This window comes from Scomber japonicus, chromosome 2 (assembly GCF_027409825.1).
Source record: "Scomber japonicus isolate fScoJap1 chromosome 2, fScoJap1.pri, whole genome shotgun sequence".
In the NCBI taxonomy this organism is placed as follows: domain Eukaryota; kingdom Metazoa; phylum Chordata; class Actinopteri; order Scombriformes; family Scombridae; genus Scomber; species Scomber japonicus.
The window spans coordinates 30,181,244-30,197,257 of record NC_070579.1 but is presented as its reverse complement, the minus strand read 5'-3'; the positions used below and the strand labels follow the sequence as shown (position 1 = coordinate 30,197,257).

At 40.2% G+C, this 16,014-nt stretch overlaps 3 protein-coding genes across 3 annotated transcripts; 1 reads left to right on the top strand and 2 right to left on the bottom strand.

Moving 5' to 3' along the window:
- Positions 1-49: 49 nt before the first annotated feature.
- poll (polymerase (DNA directed), lambda) lies at positions 50-4,782 on the bottom strand. Its single transcript, XM_053331469.1, has 8 exons — positions 4,644-4,782; positions 4,258-4,555; positions 3,773-3,890; positions 3,282-3,635; positions 2,975-3,148; positions 2,486-2,614; positions 715-883; positions 50-608 (listed from the first exon to the last, which is right to left on the bottom strand). Exons 1-8 carry the CDS (start codon positions 4,756-4,758, stop codon positions 247-249), a joined length of 1,719 nt encoding a protein of 572 aa, XP_053187444.1. The 5' UTR covers positions 4,759-4,782; the 3' UTR covers positions 50-246.
- A 1,101-nt stretch (positions 4,783-5,883) lies between these two features.
- Positions 5,884-10,389, top strand: dpcd (deleted in primary ciliary dyskinesia homolog (mouse)). Its single transcript, XM_053332825.1, has 6 exons — positions 5,884-5,962; positions 8,034-8,114; positions 8,227-8,351; positions 8,493-8,626; positions 8,823-8,925; positions 9,447-10,389. The coding sequence occupies exons 1-6, from the start codon at positions 5,899-5,901 to the stop codon at positions 9,549-9,551; spliced, it is 612 nt and encodes a 203-aa protein (XP_053188800.1). The 5' UTR covers positions 5,884-5,898; the 3' UTR covers positions 9,552-10,389.
- A 1,907-nt stretch (positions 10,390-12,296) lies between these two features.
- On the bottom strand, positions 12,297-15,636 carry fgf8b (fibroblast growth factor 8b). Its single transcript, XM_053332414.1, has 5 exons — positions 15,578-15,636; positions 15,446-15,482; positions 14,647-14,827; positions 12,943-13,049; positions 12,297-12,660 (listed from the first exon to the last, which is right to left on the bottom strand). The coding sequence occupies exons 1-5, from the start codon at positions 15,634-15,636 to the stop codon at positions 12,364-12,366; spliced, it is 681 nt and encodes a 226-aa protein (XP_053188389.1). The 3' UTR covers positions 12,297-12,363.
- Positions 15,637-16,014: the final 378 nt, after the last annotated feature.

Sequence of the window (16,014 nt, the reverse complement as noted above, 5' to 3'; positions counted from 1 at the left end):
CTATCCAGAAAGTCAGATACCACTGGGATTAAGTCAGAAAACGGTTGCCTTGTGATTTGGGAGAACCCCCTTATTTAATCTGTACAGTAAAAATTACATTCAAGTCAAACAGGTGTGTCAAGCTGTAAAACATCCTTAAAGATGGCTGTTTGCACATTTTTGAAGTTTCCACTGTCATCATTCATTAATTTCATGATTATTTTTACATAAACCATAAAATACATTGTGATGGTGATTGGAAAATTATCACCAGTCCCTTTCAAGGGGCTCCCTGTATGGTATGCCTAAAAGACTAAAAACCTCCTTCTCTGTAGGTGTAGGAAGTGGAGTGCCATTATACGTCTTCAAGCTACCTTGACGCACCACACCTTTGTTAAGCGAGTGCTCAGATAAACTCATGCACTTTGTCTTTGCCAAGGCTCTCAATGAGCGGTTGAAGTGCGCCGACCCGGTAAAATACATGAGGGCACAGGCATACTCGTTGTAAGGCACCACGATGACGTCCAGCCTGCGATGGCGGTGGCCTGGTCCTGGCAAACAGCACACACCCATGTATTTCTTCTGATCTCCATTCTCCTCATGGCTCACCAGGTCATCCGTCAGGAACCCTGAGAGAAAAACAAGTTACTGTTGTGAGTATTTTTTTTTTGAAAGAACACAAACATCTGAAATAAATAAGGAAATAATTTCTTACTTAAATATATTAGAGCTTACCACTGTCATGGAGGCTCTGCAACACCTTGCTGAAAACGCCCTTGTGGGACTTTCCATCAGGGTGAGATATAAGTACATCAACATCTCCACATGTGGCTTTTCCCCTCCGGTAGGAGCCACATGCCATTGCAACCAGGCCCGGGTCTACAGCCAGGGCAGCGTCCCTCACCTGCACATTAGCAGAAAAATAAATCAAATGAGACATTTACCCTATAATATTAAAAAGTACAGGCCTTGTCATCTATTTACAAGCAATGGAATCTACAAGAAGATACGGTGTCCTTTGTGGTAAGGTAGACTCCCTTTTCACTGAAAACTCTTCTTGTTAAAGGAAACCTATTATGCTTTTCCTTATTTTCAATCATACCTATGATGTTACAATGTTTATTGTTCATATTTACCATGGCCAAAGTGTCAAATAATAAGGTAAAAGTATTTAGAAATAATCCTTGTGAAAAGCACCAGCTTCAGACTGCTCTGAATATTCAGATTCCAACAGTTTTTTCTACTTTCAGCCCGACCCAGTATCAGCTTGTGACAGATTTTTTTGATATGGTCATTTGCTCCACACACAGCGCACAAGTTCACTGTTCTGCTCCACTAATATTACAGCATTTTTCCATTGTTTTGGGGGTAGTCATGTGAGCCATGACTAGAGGTGAACTGGCACCCTGTGAGTGTTTTTCCCATTACACAGCACAGCAAAGTACAATAATTAGTTTACCCGTTGGAGTTACGCTAGTTGTCAGCAGCTCTTCATTAAACATCATCATCACTGTGTCTGTTTCTACTTTTACTATTCCTCCCTGCATTATTCTAACTGATCCACTTAACTAAGAGCTCCAAAAATCTCCATATGTCATTATGTCACATGGTTTTTAGCGCCCCTACCGAAGCTCCGCTAATTTCCTGTAAATTCTTCACAATAAAAGTCTCCCATCATTTAGTCATTTAAAGCTTTTCATTTGAAGCAGTGAAGCAAGAAATGTTGGGTTTGCATTGGCGGTACATTGACATGACTCTGATGCAACTGCCACTCAAGCAGGCTTCAGGAAAGCTGGCCAATGAGAACAGAGTTAACCACAGAGGGTCAGTATAAGATAAATAACAAGTTTGAACTGTGAATTATACAAAGCTACTCTACTGGAGTCCCAGGATAAAGCATATAGTGTTGGAAATGAGCATAATAGATGCCCTTTAAAGTTTTAGTTTTTTGAATACTTGGCTCCTCAAAAATACAAAAAGCATACTTTTTATTTTGTATTTTCTCCTCCTGTGTCCCTCCTAATGGCAAACAAGAAGTCCTCTACCTGTTCCCAGCCAAATACTGGGAGGTCAGCTCACTAAAGCATCACATATTATTTTGACAAGCCTGAGGGAGTACACATGCTTTAGTCATCTATCTCATGTGCACTTTCTATCTGGCAGCTTTGGAGGAAAAAGAAAATCCAAGTAATACTATATGCAAACAACTAGCATAGTGCTCAACGCTCTGGAGTGAACAGGTATCTGGCTAACTTAAGATACAGCAAGTTTCAAGAGTTAGTTTTCCCCTCTGGGATGCTCCATTTTGTGAGAATACAGTCTGGTTTTTCCATTATCAAACAGTCAAGGAAAGCTGACACAAACTTTTTCCTACTTCAAGCCTTTTGCCTCCAAATTTCCAAGGGTCGGAGGGGGAATCTTTTTCAGAGATATCACACCTCTGAGTAAACTTGACTTAACATACTGGAGCTTCATGTTGCTATTGCGACAAATGAAGATGCATTACCACTTTCTCGATGGCTGCTGCTTCTTCTCGGGGCATTCTGTCTAGAAAGTCGTCGTAGTGCTTGAGTCCTATTTTCTGAGTGTTGCTCAGATGGGCTTTCGTGCGGATGTCCTCCAAAGTGCGAAATCCCTTAAAGACACAGTTTTAAGAAATATTTTAAAGAAAATCTTTAGAATATTAGAGATATGATTTTAGTTATCTTAAATAAAATAAAACAACTAGTATTACTATAAAATAACTTAAACAATAACTCTCAGAAATTATATCTCATCCATGGTTTCACCCTAGAAATGTTATTATCTGGCCTATAAATTAGAATTAGTGTAGGTAAACAGTTTTGCTAATTAACTGGCATCAAGACAAAAATGGCATCAGGGCCATATCTGACATTATCCCTTAACTTCATATCCAGTGAGTTCAACGACTCGCATCAATCATTCACGTTAACACACCTGTAGTATTTTGAATCTACAAGTGTGCGTGCCTCACCTGTTGATACCACAGCTGTGCAGTTTTAGCTCCTGCGCCCCAGATGTTAGTAAAAAGCTCAAGTACTGGCACAGCTTCTCCAATGTGATCTATCTTCCGCAGGTGACCACTTTCCATGATTTCATCAATTTTGTCAGCCATGCGTTTGCCAATTCCTGGGATCAGACAAGCCTCCTGAAAGCAATGAAAACCGTTGTGATTAAAAGAAAGGGGAACCTCAGACAAAAGATCCCTGATAAGTCTGCGTACTTTGTCGTTTAAATTAGAGTATTTTCTGTGCTTTTCACAATACAATTCTGTCCTATACCTGATATGATGTAACAGGCTTGTGGTAGCTCTTCAGTGCGTTTATAGCTTTGGAGTAGCCCAGTGCCCTCCACTTGTCTCCCTGGTGTGTGTAGGCCTTGGCCAAAACGTCTAGTTTGTCTGTGATGTGCTTGTTGAAGTTATTAGTTTTGGACTGAGAAGACTGGGCGCAGACCCACTTCCCTGAGAGCGGCTTCTGAGCAGTAGAGTTTGGACCAGGCTCGAGGCTGGGGCCAGGAGTCTCCTCCTTTGGGTGCTGGCCAGTGATGAGAGCTTCCAGGTCACTTTGAGAGACGTTGTCTTCTTCTCCTCGCACTTCCTCTTTGTTTTCTGGAGCTGTCTGTGAGTGAGAAAACTATAATGACAGTTCAAACAGACAGAACTGCTGTTATTATGTGTTCAGGTTTTACTTCTTGTTCTTGAATGCAACATTTATTTAGGGAATGAAAAACTCGATAACCAGGTAATAACTGTGTTTTCATGGCAGCCTACCATGTCTATGGTCTCCTCTTGCTTCATTTGATCAGACACTGGCTCTACAAAAGATTCTGCAGCAGGTTCATCATTCAGCAAGTCTTCTTTAACATTTTCATGTTGTGTTTCAGAGTCCCTAAAAGGAACAGAACATTTAAAGATGGCACACATTTTTGAATATACATCCACTGTCTCGGAATCAACAGTTTTCAAAATATTTCAATTTTTGGTGGTAAATGTGATGTAGGCTATAGGTGAGAAGTAGTTACACTTTCACCATGACTTTATTTTCTACAAAACTGCTCCTCCACAGCAGGGGACTGTCTGATCTCCCTTCCTCTTCACTTTCTATATCTGTACTGTGAATGAAAACAACACTGACGGTGTGCATGCACTGACAGGTGCGAGTCTGTATCATAGACTGGAAACATCACAAGATACACATACACTTAACAACAGCTTTCAGATACTAGCATCTACTAATGCAATATTAAGTCATTAACCTCTTGGGTAATAGGAGGCTGTAGTTGGTTACATCCAGCAATTGTTTCTCACTGATGCACAAGCTCAACCAAGTGCATTTCACCAGTTGGACTCCAGAGGGCATGCAGTCCACCTTCAGTAAGCGCAGAGCCCTGCCACTGTCCATGTTGTCATCCACAACAACATGAGTGACATTGGGACACAGTGAACTCGCTGTCTGTCCTCCATTCTGCTGAATTTGTCTTTGGAATATCTGACATCTGGCATTTCCTATTCCAGCAGGCAGGATGTAGACTGTGACACCGTTAAAAGTGTTTCCTAAGACAGATAAAAAGAGTGAGTTATAAAGAACAAATGCATCGTCTGGTTTCTACTTTGGCGTACTGCACACACATGAAGTAGCAACCTGTGATATCACATTCAAGAGGTCTCTTCTTTAAAGGGGGGTCATCCTTTCCTTGCAGCACTCTGACTCTTTTAACTTTGGGGAAAGCTTTCATGATCCCGTGACGAGGTTCCATCTTGTATGTTGGAAGGTGGAGCCTGTGGCCTGTAATGTGAAGCAGAATAATGAGATTATTCATAACTTTGCTGAGTAAAATCCACCCAAAACTTAAGCTGTGTTCCAATTGCATACTATAGACTTTTACTAACAATGAGTATATGATGTGTTTACTGACTGAATTTTAGTATTAAACTTTTGAATTTCTTTGTCTGCTATTTGTGATGTTTCTTTTCAGATTTTGAATTCATCAGTAGTTTTTTAAAAGTTAGAATTTCACAGTGATGGAAGATGTTACAGGTTCTGTATTCAAAAGGTTACTTGAGTTCGTTTAGTTACTTGTAACTATGGCTGTCAAATAAATGTAGTAGAGTAAGTTAATGAAATACAATATATTCCTCTTCACTGTAGTGATGTAAGAGTATCACAATGAAAGTACCCAGGTTAGGTAACATTCAATTCTATTTACAGTAAGTACAATCATTTAGTAAACGTTCTCTACTACTATTTGATTGATGTCTATCGTGTTGTGTAATTTCCAGTACGCCAGAAGTTAAATACATACATTTCTGCCAATAAAATGCACTGTCAACGTTAATGTGAGCTTTCTGTTATTGGTATGGAAAACAGAGAGCTGTGGATGTTAATAATACAGATATCCAGATAGCAGAGAGCAACATATCCTAATCAATCTTTGCATCAGCTAACCACCTTTAGCTTGTGCTAACATTGGAAACAGCAAAAAAGTCGGAATTTAGGTTATTTCATTCATATTTTTCACTCAACATATAAATTAAGCTTCAATTCCTTTCCAACATTTTCAATGATAAGTGCACGTTTAAAGCTGAATATCTTTAAACAGTACTGTTTTGATTCTTACCCCTGTCCAGGCGGAACCATTCGTACAGAAAACAACACGGTAAACATTCCATTCAAATGTATTACTTCCGGGTTAAATCTTTAAAAATGTTTGTAGTTTAAACATAGAGTTTAAACCATGGACGGATTCCGTGGTTTAAACCCCACAACTTCATTTTAAATAATGTATGCAATTACTTTTTAAAACAATAATCTTTAAATTTTGCGTTTCGACCTCGGTTGCTGTGGTAACAGGTTGAGTCCGGAAGTTGCACTGAGCAACAGTAACATCTTTGGAAACATGGCTGTGCAGAGCTGGATTGATATCCTAAGATTATCAAAGAAAACGGCTTTGATACACGATGGTGAGTACAACGAAGGCTAACAGCTTGCTCTAATAGAAACAATAATTGTTGTCTACTCGCCTGAATTAGTTTAATTTTGCCTAGCGTCAGTTCAGACTGTTTGCTAGCTTCCAGCCAACATTAATGTTACCAGGCTGCAAACAGGTGGCACTACTGGCTCTACTGTGCATATGGCACACGTTATTTTAACGTAAATAGACAGCAAAATACATCAAATGAAGTATTGACTTGTCATCGACAAGTTTTCTGAAACAGTTGTGTGAGTTGCTTTGGTTCAATACTCAAATGAAAATGATTCTTTTCAAAACTATGTGTGAAGTTCTTCAGTCTATTTTTCATGTTCTATGTACAAGTATAAGGAAGTATAAATGTGTTAATTTGATTCAGTGATGCATGGCGTTTTCTAATGATTAATAGATTTCAATTTTTATTTTATTTGTACACGCAAATCACCAATCACAAATTTGCCTTTGGGGGCTTTACAATCCAGTAATATGACAAACTCTGTCCAAGAAATATCATGCAGCATGGAACAGGGCAACAAAATTATAGATGGATATATAATATACTGTAGCTATATGTGATCAAGATGACACCAGACTGACACCAGACTGCCACCAAACCGAATAGGTCCTGAGTCATGTGACCTCCATCACCAGAGATTTCTGGGGAGAGGACAGACTAGTTGCAAATACACTCACACATTGTCAGACTTGCAATGATATGTTTATGCAGAACATTTCACTGCTAGACCTTCATCAGGCAAATAGTTTGTGACAATAAAAAGCCATGTTAAATAGGGAATGGCTGTAAGACTGTTGCAGTATTGTGAAAAAGTATTTGCCCCCTTTCCTGATTTCTTCTCTTTTGTATATATCTCATACTAAATTGTTTCAGACATTCATACGAAATGTAACATTAAACAAAGGCAACCTGAGTACAATTTTATTTATTAAAGCAAAAAAAGTCTCCAACACCGTCACATTACCCATGTGAAAAAATTAATTATCCGCCTTAACCTAATAGCCGGTAGTTCCATCTCTACAACCACAACTACCAAACACTTATGATAAATGGAGATCATCACTGTGGTGGACTTCTCTGCCACTTTTCTTTGCAGAACTGCTTTAATTCAGCCCCATTGGAGAGTTTTTTTAAGCACAACCCGCTGATTTAAGGTCTCCAAGAAGCTTTCATGTTCTCCTGGGTTAGCGGTTTAGTGATTGTTTTGCTTTGCCCACTCTCCCATGGATGCCATTTTTGGCCAGTGCCTTTTTAAACGCTGACCTGGACCGAGGTAACAGAGGCCCGCAGTTCCTTGGATGTTGTCCTCTGCTGTTGTGCGACTTCCTGGATGAGACGTCGCTGTGCTCTTGGAGGAATTTTGGAAAGTGGGCCACTCCTGGGAAAGTTCACAACTGTGCCAGGTTTTCTTCATTTGGAAATTATGGCTCTCACTGTGGTTCTTTGGAGTCCCAGAGATTTAGAAATGGCTTTGTAGCCTTTCCCATACTGATGTATTTCAATCAACCTTCTTCCTCATCTCCTCCGGGATTTTCTTTGATGGCGGCATCGGGCCGTTGAGCTGCTTTAGTTGCTGAGAAATGTATATTTAAGCGATGCCTAAACTGAGGTATGTTATTATAAATGAATTATAAGTTATAATTATAATTGAAGTTTGCCGACCTTTTGTTGAGGTGATGCTCAGGCTAAAATGTTGCGGTGACTCGTCGTAAATGTTTTGACAACTGCAGCAGTGTTTGAGAAAATCTGCTTAAACTGTAACAGACCTGGTAAGCGTCTCATTTATTTATGCTGCATGAATTGTGAGATCTCTCCAATAAGTCTGCCCATGCTGTTTTGATTTGACAAAAAATGTATTGAAGATTACAATTTGTATAATAAAAGAATATATTATAACATATTACTGTTCTAACAATGATGGTATTTCATGTTGGATTTATATTGAATCATGTTGGCTTATTTGTGCTAAACTGGAAACACATTCTCTTATTCTTCTTTTATCCCTCTGATTTTTATGTTAATATATTTTTGTAATTCCGACCCTTAGGAAAAAGGAAGATCCACTACCTCTTTACAGATGGAAAGGAAATGGCAGAGGAATATGACTTAAAAACAGATGAACTCATCGGTAAGCAACAGGTTACAACTTTCACACACCAGCCCATGGGAATCATTTTCTAAATTTCAATAAATATTTATGGCGCGAGTTTATGTGTCATCAAATATTTGGTGCTTTTCAGTACGGAAGTGGCGTCACAAAAGCACGCTGGGAGCTCATGGCCAGTGGCAGGTAGAGATTGGGGAGCCACCTGCCGGCTCTGTCACTTCTTCGGACGCCGATGTGATCAAGGAGAACTGCTCCAATGTAGGTTTTCTTCTATAATCTTAAAGTATACGGATATTAGAGTTACTACTGCAATTTCTTTCACGTGCACTTTTTTTAGTTTTAGCCTATTTTTATACATTTTAAAAACTGTTCAAAATGACTTTTTTTCCGTTTCCACAGCCTGTGTTCATGCGTAGAGACACAAAGGCCAGTTTTCAGTGGCGAATCCGGAACCTCCCCTACCCCAAAGATGTATTCAGTGTTTCAGTGGAGGCGTCTGAGAGATGCATCATCATAAAAACCTCAAACAAGAAGTAAATGTGCATGAGAGTACACAGATTTTTCCATCAAGTTTGCATAAACTTTTGGTCTTGCTTTTTTTTTTTTTAATACCTGTTCCTATTCCTGTACTTGTTAGATGTAATCCTGGTGTCCTCCCTATAGATGGCACTGTTTACAATACATTTGTCTACACAGCATGGTGATCAACCTGTGATATCCTCTCCACAGGTATTATAAGAAGTTTGGCGTTCCTGATTTAGATCGCTGTCAGCTGCCATTGGACAGCTCCGCCCTCAGCTTCACACATGCCAACAACACTTTGATCGTCAGCGTAAGTTCAACACAACAGTGAAAAATAAATTGATCCATGCTAAAGATGCAGATGGAAGCATTTAAATAGGATTCTGAGATATGTGTTGACACCTTTTTAAATGTTGAATGCAGGCTAGTAACATCTGAACAATCTGAATAATTGCAAAAGTACAGAAAGTACATTTTACTAATGCAAAGAAGATTTCCCACAAATCTACCTCACTTGCATTAGATACTAATAAGACAGTGTTCATATGCATAAGATTTAAACATACATTAATAAAGCATCTTATGCAAATCATTAAGAAGAAGTGTGGATTTTTTTTGTGCTACAATTGTTCCTCTTACACCTGTTGCTCAAACCCTGGGTGTCACTGTACTGTATACTGTTGCCATTACAACAGTATACTTTTATATAGCTCTTCCTGTGACATGTTCCTTATGTTTCGTGCATTCTTTCAACACAATCACAGTGCATCATGTGCAGCAGGGAGACAGATAGAAATGCTGAAGTAATTACTTTTCTTCTCCATTGTCCAGTACAAGAAACCCAAAGAGATCTTAACCCTTGAGCAGGAGCTGCTGAGGGAGCTGAAGAAACTGAAGGGGACCGGCGAAGGGGACGTCGACTGCAAAACTCAGTGAATTCCGACTGTGGGAGCGAGAGGAGTCACTCTGCGTTGCATTTAAAGCAGAATCTCCCGGCGTTATTTTTTCCACTCACATGTGAGCTTCTCGTTCTTTTGTGAATGCCGTCGTTAAAAATTTACTCAGTGCCTTGTGCACAGGTTCAATGCTTTTCATTATGTTTACTGATTAAGTTCTATTTATCTGAGTTATTACTGTTGAAATATGTTCTGCCATTTATATTTGACTCACATGAAATCTGTAAAATAGATCACGCCTTTAGCAGTCATTCAGATTTATAAACTTTGCATCTGAGCCATGAGTGTTTTCCCAAATTATCTCTTTGACAGTAAAAACCATTTTACAACTTTTATATAAAAAAAATCTTTATCGGAAAATTGAAATTATTTCCCAACAGTGTCTATTTTTATTCCTTGTTTCATGATGTCTGTCTCCCAACAAACCCAGTGGGCTGCAGTTTTGATGGGGGTCACATAACCTACCCAGCCTCTTTTCATTGATGTCCTTGTAAAACACTCAAAACACACAATGCCCCATCCCTGTTCGTTCGGGGGTCATCGTTACGAGCACATCCCATTTGTGTTAACTGAATACCTTCATGTTCCTTGCATGTAGCAGGCCACCCTGAAAGCCATTACTGAAACTTTGGTGACCGTGCAGGCTTGTGTTACTTTACACCAGAGGGTCACTCTGACTTTGCGGTCTCTAGCTTAAACTGCAGAGACACAGATGTAAACTGCTGCAGACAGATCATTTTCTTCCAAATGGATTTGATTTTGTTGTGAAACTGCGACAAATATGAAGTTAGCTTGACACGTCTTTTTGTGTTTGGGGTTCTGAGAGTACATGTCATTTATATGTATACATATATATACATACATATAAATGACATGTACAAAAAAAGGTATAGCTGCTTCAAAATTGAGTATCTATCTACTTTTTTCAGCAAGTTCCATTAAGAAAAAAATAACGCTGGCCAGTCACAAATACTTAGACAGTGGATGAAAAAAACAACAGTGCTGTTTGAAGGAGACAATGACATTTAAATATAGATTGTTTCAACGTTGTGATTCCTTGCATTTTTTTACCACTTGTCCAAACCCAGAGAGCAAGTGTAAAAAGCACAGACAAAACCACAGGTCTCTCTCGCCATTGTGCTTTGTGTGCTTCCAGATGGAAAGAACGGGAATACAACAAAACATCTTAAAACCAGTCTGTCCTGTTGTTTTGCAAATTCTTGTGTGGGATTTGATTGCCTTTTTTTTTTTTTTTTTATTAAAGCTATGACGTTACAAAAAATGCATTTATACATACTTGATCAGGTAGAATTTGAGTTGTGAAGCGGTGCAGTGTTAATTCTACTTTAAATATAGAGTGTAAGAAGTAGGTGCTGTGGAGCTGATGCATTAAACACCAAGCATTCATGCTGAGGTCTTCATTTTTGTTATTTTTTTGTTAATGCTTTATGGTCTTCAGAACTCGAGCTGCTGTCAAAACAAATTTCAGCGGCAGCAAACACTGACTAACAAATTGGACATCCAGCTCATGTATTGTGAGAGCAGCCGGGTCCCTCTGTTCAGGGTCTTCTTCCTCCCCTGTCGTTTGGCCTCTGATGGTCATGCTCAACTGCCTCTGGGAAGAGGGTTTCTTTTCTGCCTCCCTTTCACTCCCGAATGCCTCTTCCCAGCCATTCCCCCTCTTTCAGTCGATGCCACATTTTGCCACACAGGCCCTGATGCTTTTTCTGCAACCCCTCACTGCAAACCCCCCCCCCCACCCCCCCACCCCCTTTTCAGCCCCTCCCTGTGTGACTGGCTTCTTTTTGATAACTGACCCCTCCTCGTGTTATTATTCGAACCCACTATTGTATAACATGCCCTTTTATATGAGGTTTCACAAAGGGCCCATTTGATCAGAGGGTTACGGTGTGCGATCGTGAGAAATGCAACTACATGGTGGTAACCTTTGTTTGGGCCAAAATGGTGGGCTGACCTCATCGCTTTTAATGCATAGCTCGAGCCATTCAGGGCCAAGTCTCACTTGCTGAGCACATTGAATTCAGTAGCCTGTCACAGATATTGCCCCTCAGTTATCTGGGTCCCCAGCTTGAAGAAGAAGAAGAAGAAGGAGGGGGGGGGGGGGGGGTAACAAAAAAACCAACAGTTTTTTTTCCTCTTTTGGGGGGGGGGGGCAAACAACAATGTGTGCTAGCTTTCCGTCCCAAAACAACCACACAAGAGAAAAGCCAAGGAGCTTGTGAATTGATTCTTTAGTGGTTTTAATATACACTCTACAATAAATATTTCCATCATTTGACGTAATTTACATTTTTACAGTAAAAATATATTTATATATGTAGAAAAAAAAAAGGGTTAAAAAATTCTCCAAAAAAAATGGACTTCGAAAGGCAAGATAGCATGTCAACTGAGACTCAGATGCTGCAACCACAAGAAAATCCACATATAGCTGCCATGTCTAGCTTCATTGTCCTCACTTCTCTCTCAAACCAAAGCTTTTTTACTCATGTCAATGCAGTTGAGCTCTCTCTGCACTTTAATTGCCCCCTGATTTAATAAGAAAAAAATCTTCCCTAACGTCTTCTGTCTGAATTGGAAATAACTAGCGGATTAGATAGTCAATGTTTACATACAATCCAGTACAAAGAATTACATAAGTCCACAAAATGAGGCAAAAAGTGTGTACGGGCTTTTCACTGTAAAAGTTAAGTTTGCTGGAAGCACTTGTTTTGTCTCGTAGTGGTTCTTCTGTGGTGGTTTATCCACAGTTTCTCCCTCAGTGGTTTCAGTCCTCAGCGGCCCCCCGAGCGCTGGTGATGGGAATGTCTAGTCCGCTTGCTGAAAGGCTGCGCAGGGACGGGGAGAGGAAGAACATCAAACGGCCGTCTCTCACTCAGCAAGTGACCCCTGGGTAGACGCTTCATGAAGTGGGCCTCCCTCTGGTGCTGCTTGGTCTTGGAGGCCTTCCTCGGACGGCCCTTGCGTGTGAAAGCCATGTACCAGCCCTCGTATTTGGCGTTCTGAAGCGCAGTGTAGTTATTTTCCAGAACAATCTCAGTGAAGATGCAGTCTTTGCCTCGTCCTTTCCTCTGGGAAAGAAAAAGAGAGAAAGGAGGGGGGGTTTGGGGTTGAAGTATTTCTGGACAGTTTCCAGGAAGCGGAAACATCATCTTTATTTCCAGACAATTAAATATCCTTTGAAACCTTCAGTGGGTTCCTCTTAACACATCTCAAAATCAAATTAGTTCTGGTTTCGTATGCGTCTCGACAATGTGGTGTATAAATCTGGAATAACGTTTCCAAGAAAGAAACAAACTTCAAGATGTTGCCGTAGTCGTATGCAGCCACAAAAACTATGAATTCCAGATTACCTTGCCGATCAGCTTCCCCCTCTTGTTCATACATATGTAGTATCCTGTCTTCACCCCTCTAATACGAACACGGCTCCCAAAAGAGTCTGTCTCCACCTCCAGTTTAGCTGCACAGACAAACAGAAAGCAAATAATGAGAGGACACAGCTTTGACACGGTGCAGGCATGCAGATCATGATGTTACACAATGTGAGACAAATGACCTGCACTTCCCTTCTCTGTATGTACTCTTAATGCACAGCAGAGACTGTTGTATGTCATCATTAAAGGGCATCAAGTCAATGTGAAAGCATCACCAGCAGTGAACCAGAATCACCAAAAAAATGTTCCCCTCTTAACCCTTTTATGATCCAGCGGCCTCCTTTTTAACAAAGCGTGCAAGTCTTCCAAAATAGCATCAAATGATAGTGATTTCGCACGGCGGGATTGTTGTTGAATGTCTGTAAATGCTGCTGTGCTGTGCTGTGATGCAGTTCAGACTAGGGATAAAGAAGAGTGAGAATACTGCGGTCAGAGACACAGCCACAAGCACAGAGCAGTGGTCAGATTTGGGCCGGTTACAAGAGTGACACCCACTTAGCATGTGTGGCCAATGTGTGCATGACTGACTGACTCTGTGTGTGTGTGTGTGTGTGTGTGTGTGGGTAGAGAGAGAGAGAGAGAGAGAGAGTGATTTCAAAGACAAAAGAGCAGACAGGAGAGGCAAGGGGAGAAAAAGGTATAAAGTGAAGATGCTGGCTTCACCGCTCCTTATAAATTGAGTCATACATTGAGTTGTAAAGCAATGAAAATTCCTTGTAAAATGAGCCTCCAAAAAAGCAGGCAGCAGGCACTGAAGAGTGGATGGATGGTGGAAAGATGGCTAGACACATCAAAAAAAAAAAAAAAAGACAGAAAACCCCTTTTTAGTGACAGGAATTGAGTTCATTTTAAGTTAAAGATAGCCCCCTCCCTCCTTTTTTTGCTGTAAGTAAAGAGAAGAGAAAAAAAACTCTGCTAAAGTCATTCATAACAGGTGTCAATGACTTTATCCACATGCTCATTTTCAAGACCACCAACGCACTAAAGAAATAAATTCTAGATGGCGACAGTGATGCTGCTAACGATGTTTACAATTGCTACTACTGTTTCTCCTGGCTCAAACATTTTCTCGCAGTCTGCCAAAAACGACAGAATTTATACAGCTTTTCAACACCGGCCCGCGCACCACTGAATTTAAACAATCCCCGTGTTTGTGGGGCTGAACATGTTTCACCTTTTTTTTTTTCTACTGTTGTTTCCTGACGTTTAAAAGCAATGAGATGTACCTAAAGATGATGGCCTTCAGCTGTCATCGGTATGGATTGATTTGGCCAGAACACACGGGCTTCAAGTAAAGTTGCTTTATCATTTCAGAGACGATAAAAAAACAGAGGCCTCCCTAAATGGATTAACATATGTGGACTTCTGTTCAGCTGCCTATTCTGTATATACACATATATATACATTATAGGCTACGTGAGTGTGTAATTAAATGAGACACTTACTGCAGAGTTTGGGCACATTTTGCGTATTTCTCGCTAATTGTCCTGCCTCCTACTGGGGCGCACAACCTAAACACTGTGGTTAAATAGACTCTGCTCTTTTTTTTTTATACTTGCAGGTGGTGTTATATGAGCTCTTTTAAACATGTCTTCTCTGATGTCCCCCCTCGTCTTTTCTTACCGTGTACTGCTCCATCGTCTCCGTTGGCGTTGACCCTCTTGTTGGCCAGGACCTGGACGTGTTTCCCGCTGGTGCGACTGTACAGCTGGTAGGTTCGGGTCAACCTGCGGCTCATCCGGTCCGACAGCCGGCTCTGCTCGGTGACATGGTGCTTGAAATTAGGAGGAGACTGCACAGTGTTCTGCCGGACAATAGGAAACACATGTCAAGAAATATGAAATGACTTTTTAATGTGGAAGAATGTTTACTTAGCGACTGAAGGAAGCCTGAAAAAAAAAAATCTGTATGTCAAATGTGAGGAGGTTTAAATTGCCAGTCAAACAGTTAAAGGTCCTGGCTTTAGTTAACTATTAATAATTTATTACATTTTAAATGATTCATCTTTATTTTCTTCTTTCATTTATTTGTTGAGTTTTTGAGATGCTTCCATGGATCCTCGGGGGTGACATTTCCCCTTGATAGGTTTTTTTTTTTTTTTTGTCTTTACCACCGATGATCTTTCACCCCTTCTTGACTTTTTTTTCTCATTTCAGCCGTTCTCCATCCACATGTGTTTTAACAATTACTTTTTTAGGCTGGAGCTTACCTCTTTTCAAGATGTTTGAATTGTTGCCAATTGCCATAGCACTCATAATAAAATGTTTTCATTGTTATTGCAGCCTATTGCAGATGTACAGACGGTGAGCTATAAAGCCCCTAAGCATGGCGAATACCTGTAGAGTTTTACTTAGTTGATTGTATAACTTATATAACTTATAGCAACATTAATGATTTTTATTGAAGTGAAAATTTGAGTTACCTGTGCGTAAAAGCAAAGCGCCGTGAACTGAAGTAACCTGAGAGAAAAAGAAAAACATTTAAAAGGTCTAACCAATTGCCAGAATTTAATGATTTACATAATAATCTATTATCTTGACATCTCTTTACTTACAGATAACCTAACCTCGATGTTCTCAGCCTCATCTTGTAATAGTTCAAATATTGCTTCATGAATACTCCACTGATTCGGTGCTGGAAGCTCTCGGAAATTTAGTTCCCCCTGATGCGGATTTCAGCACGGGTTTATCCCCCCCTCTTCTTACATGTAGAGAGTGATAGCCGTGGCAATTAAGAGATCCAAAAACTGTCAATGTCCCACGCAGGTAGACGATCCAATCTCCATTTCACTGATGACAATGAAAAGTCTCGGAAGTTTTAAAGGCGCTGCAGTGACTGAATCCAAACTGAAGGTCCGGGGGAAGTTTTGCTTTCACGAAATCCCTCCATCAAATCCTCTTCGTGTCAATCACTTTCGCAGTAATGAAGGAGTTGATTAAAGTTTCAAGTAGAAATAAATCCTCATTGACTGCGTGACAGAGCACAGGCTGT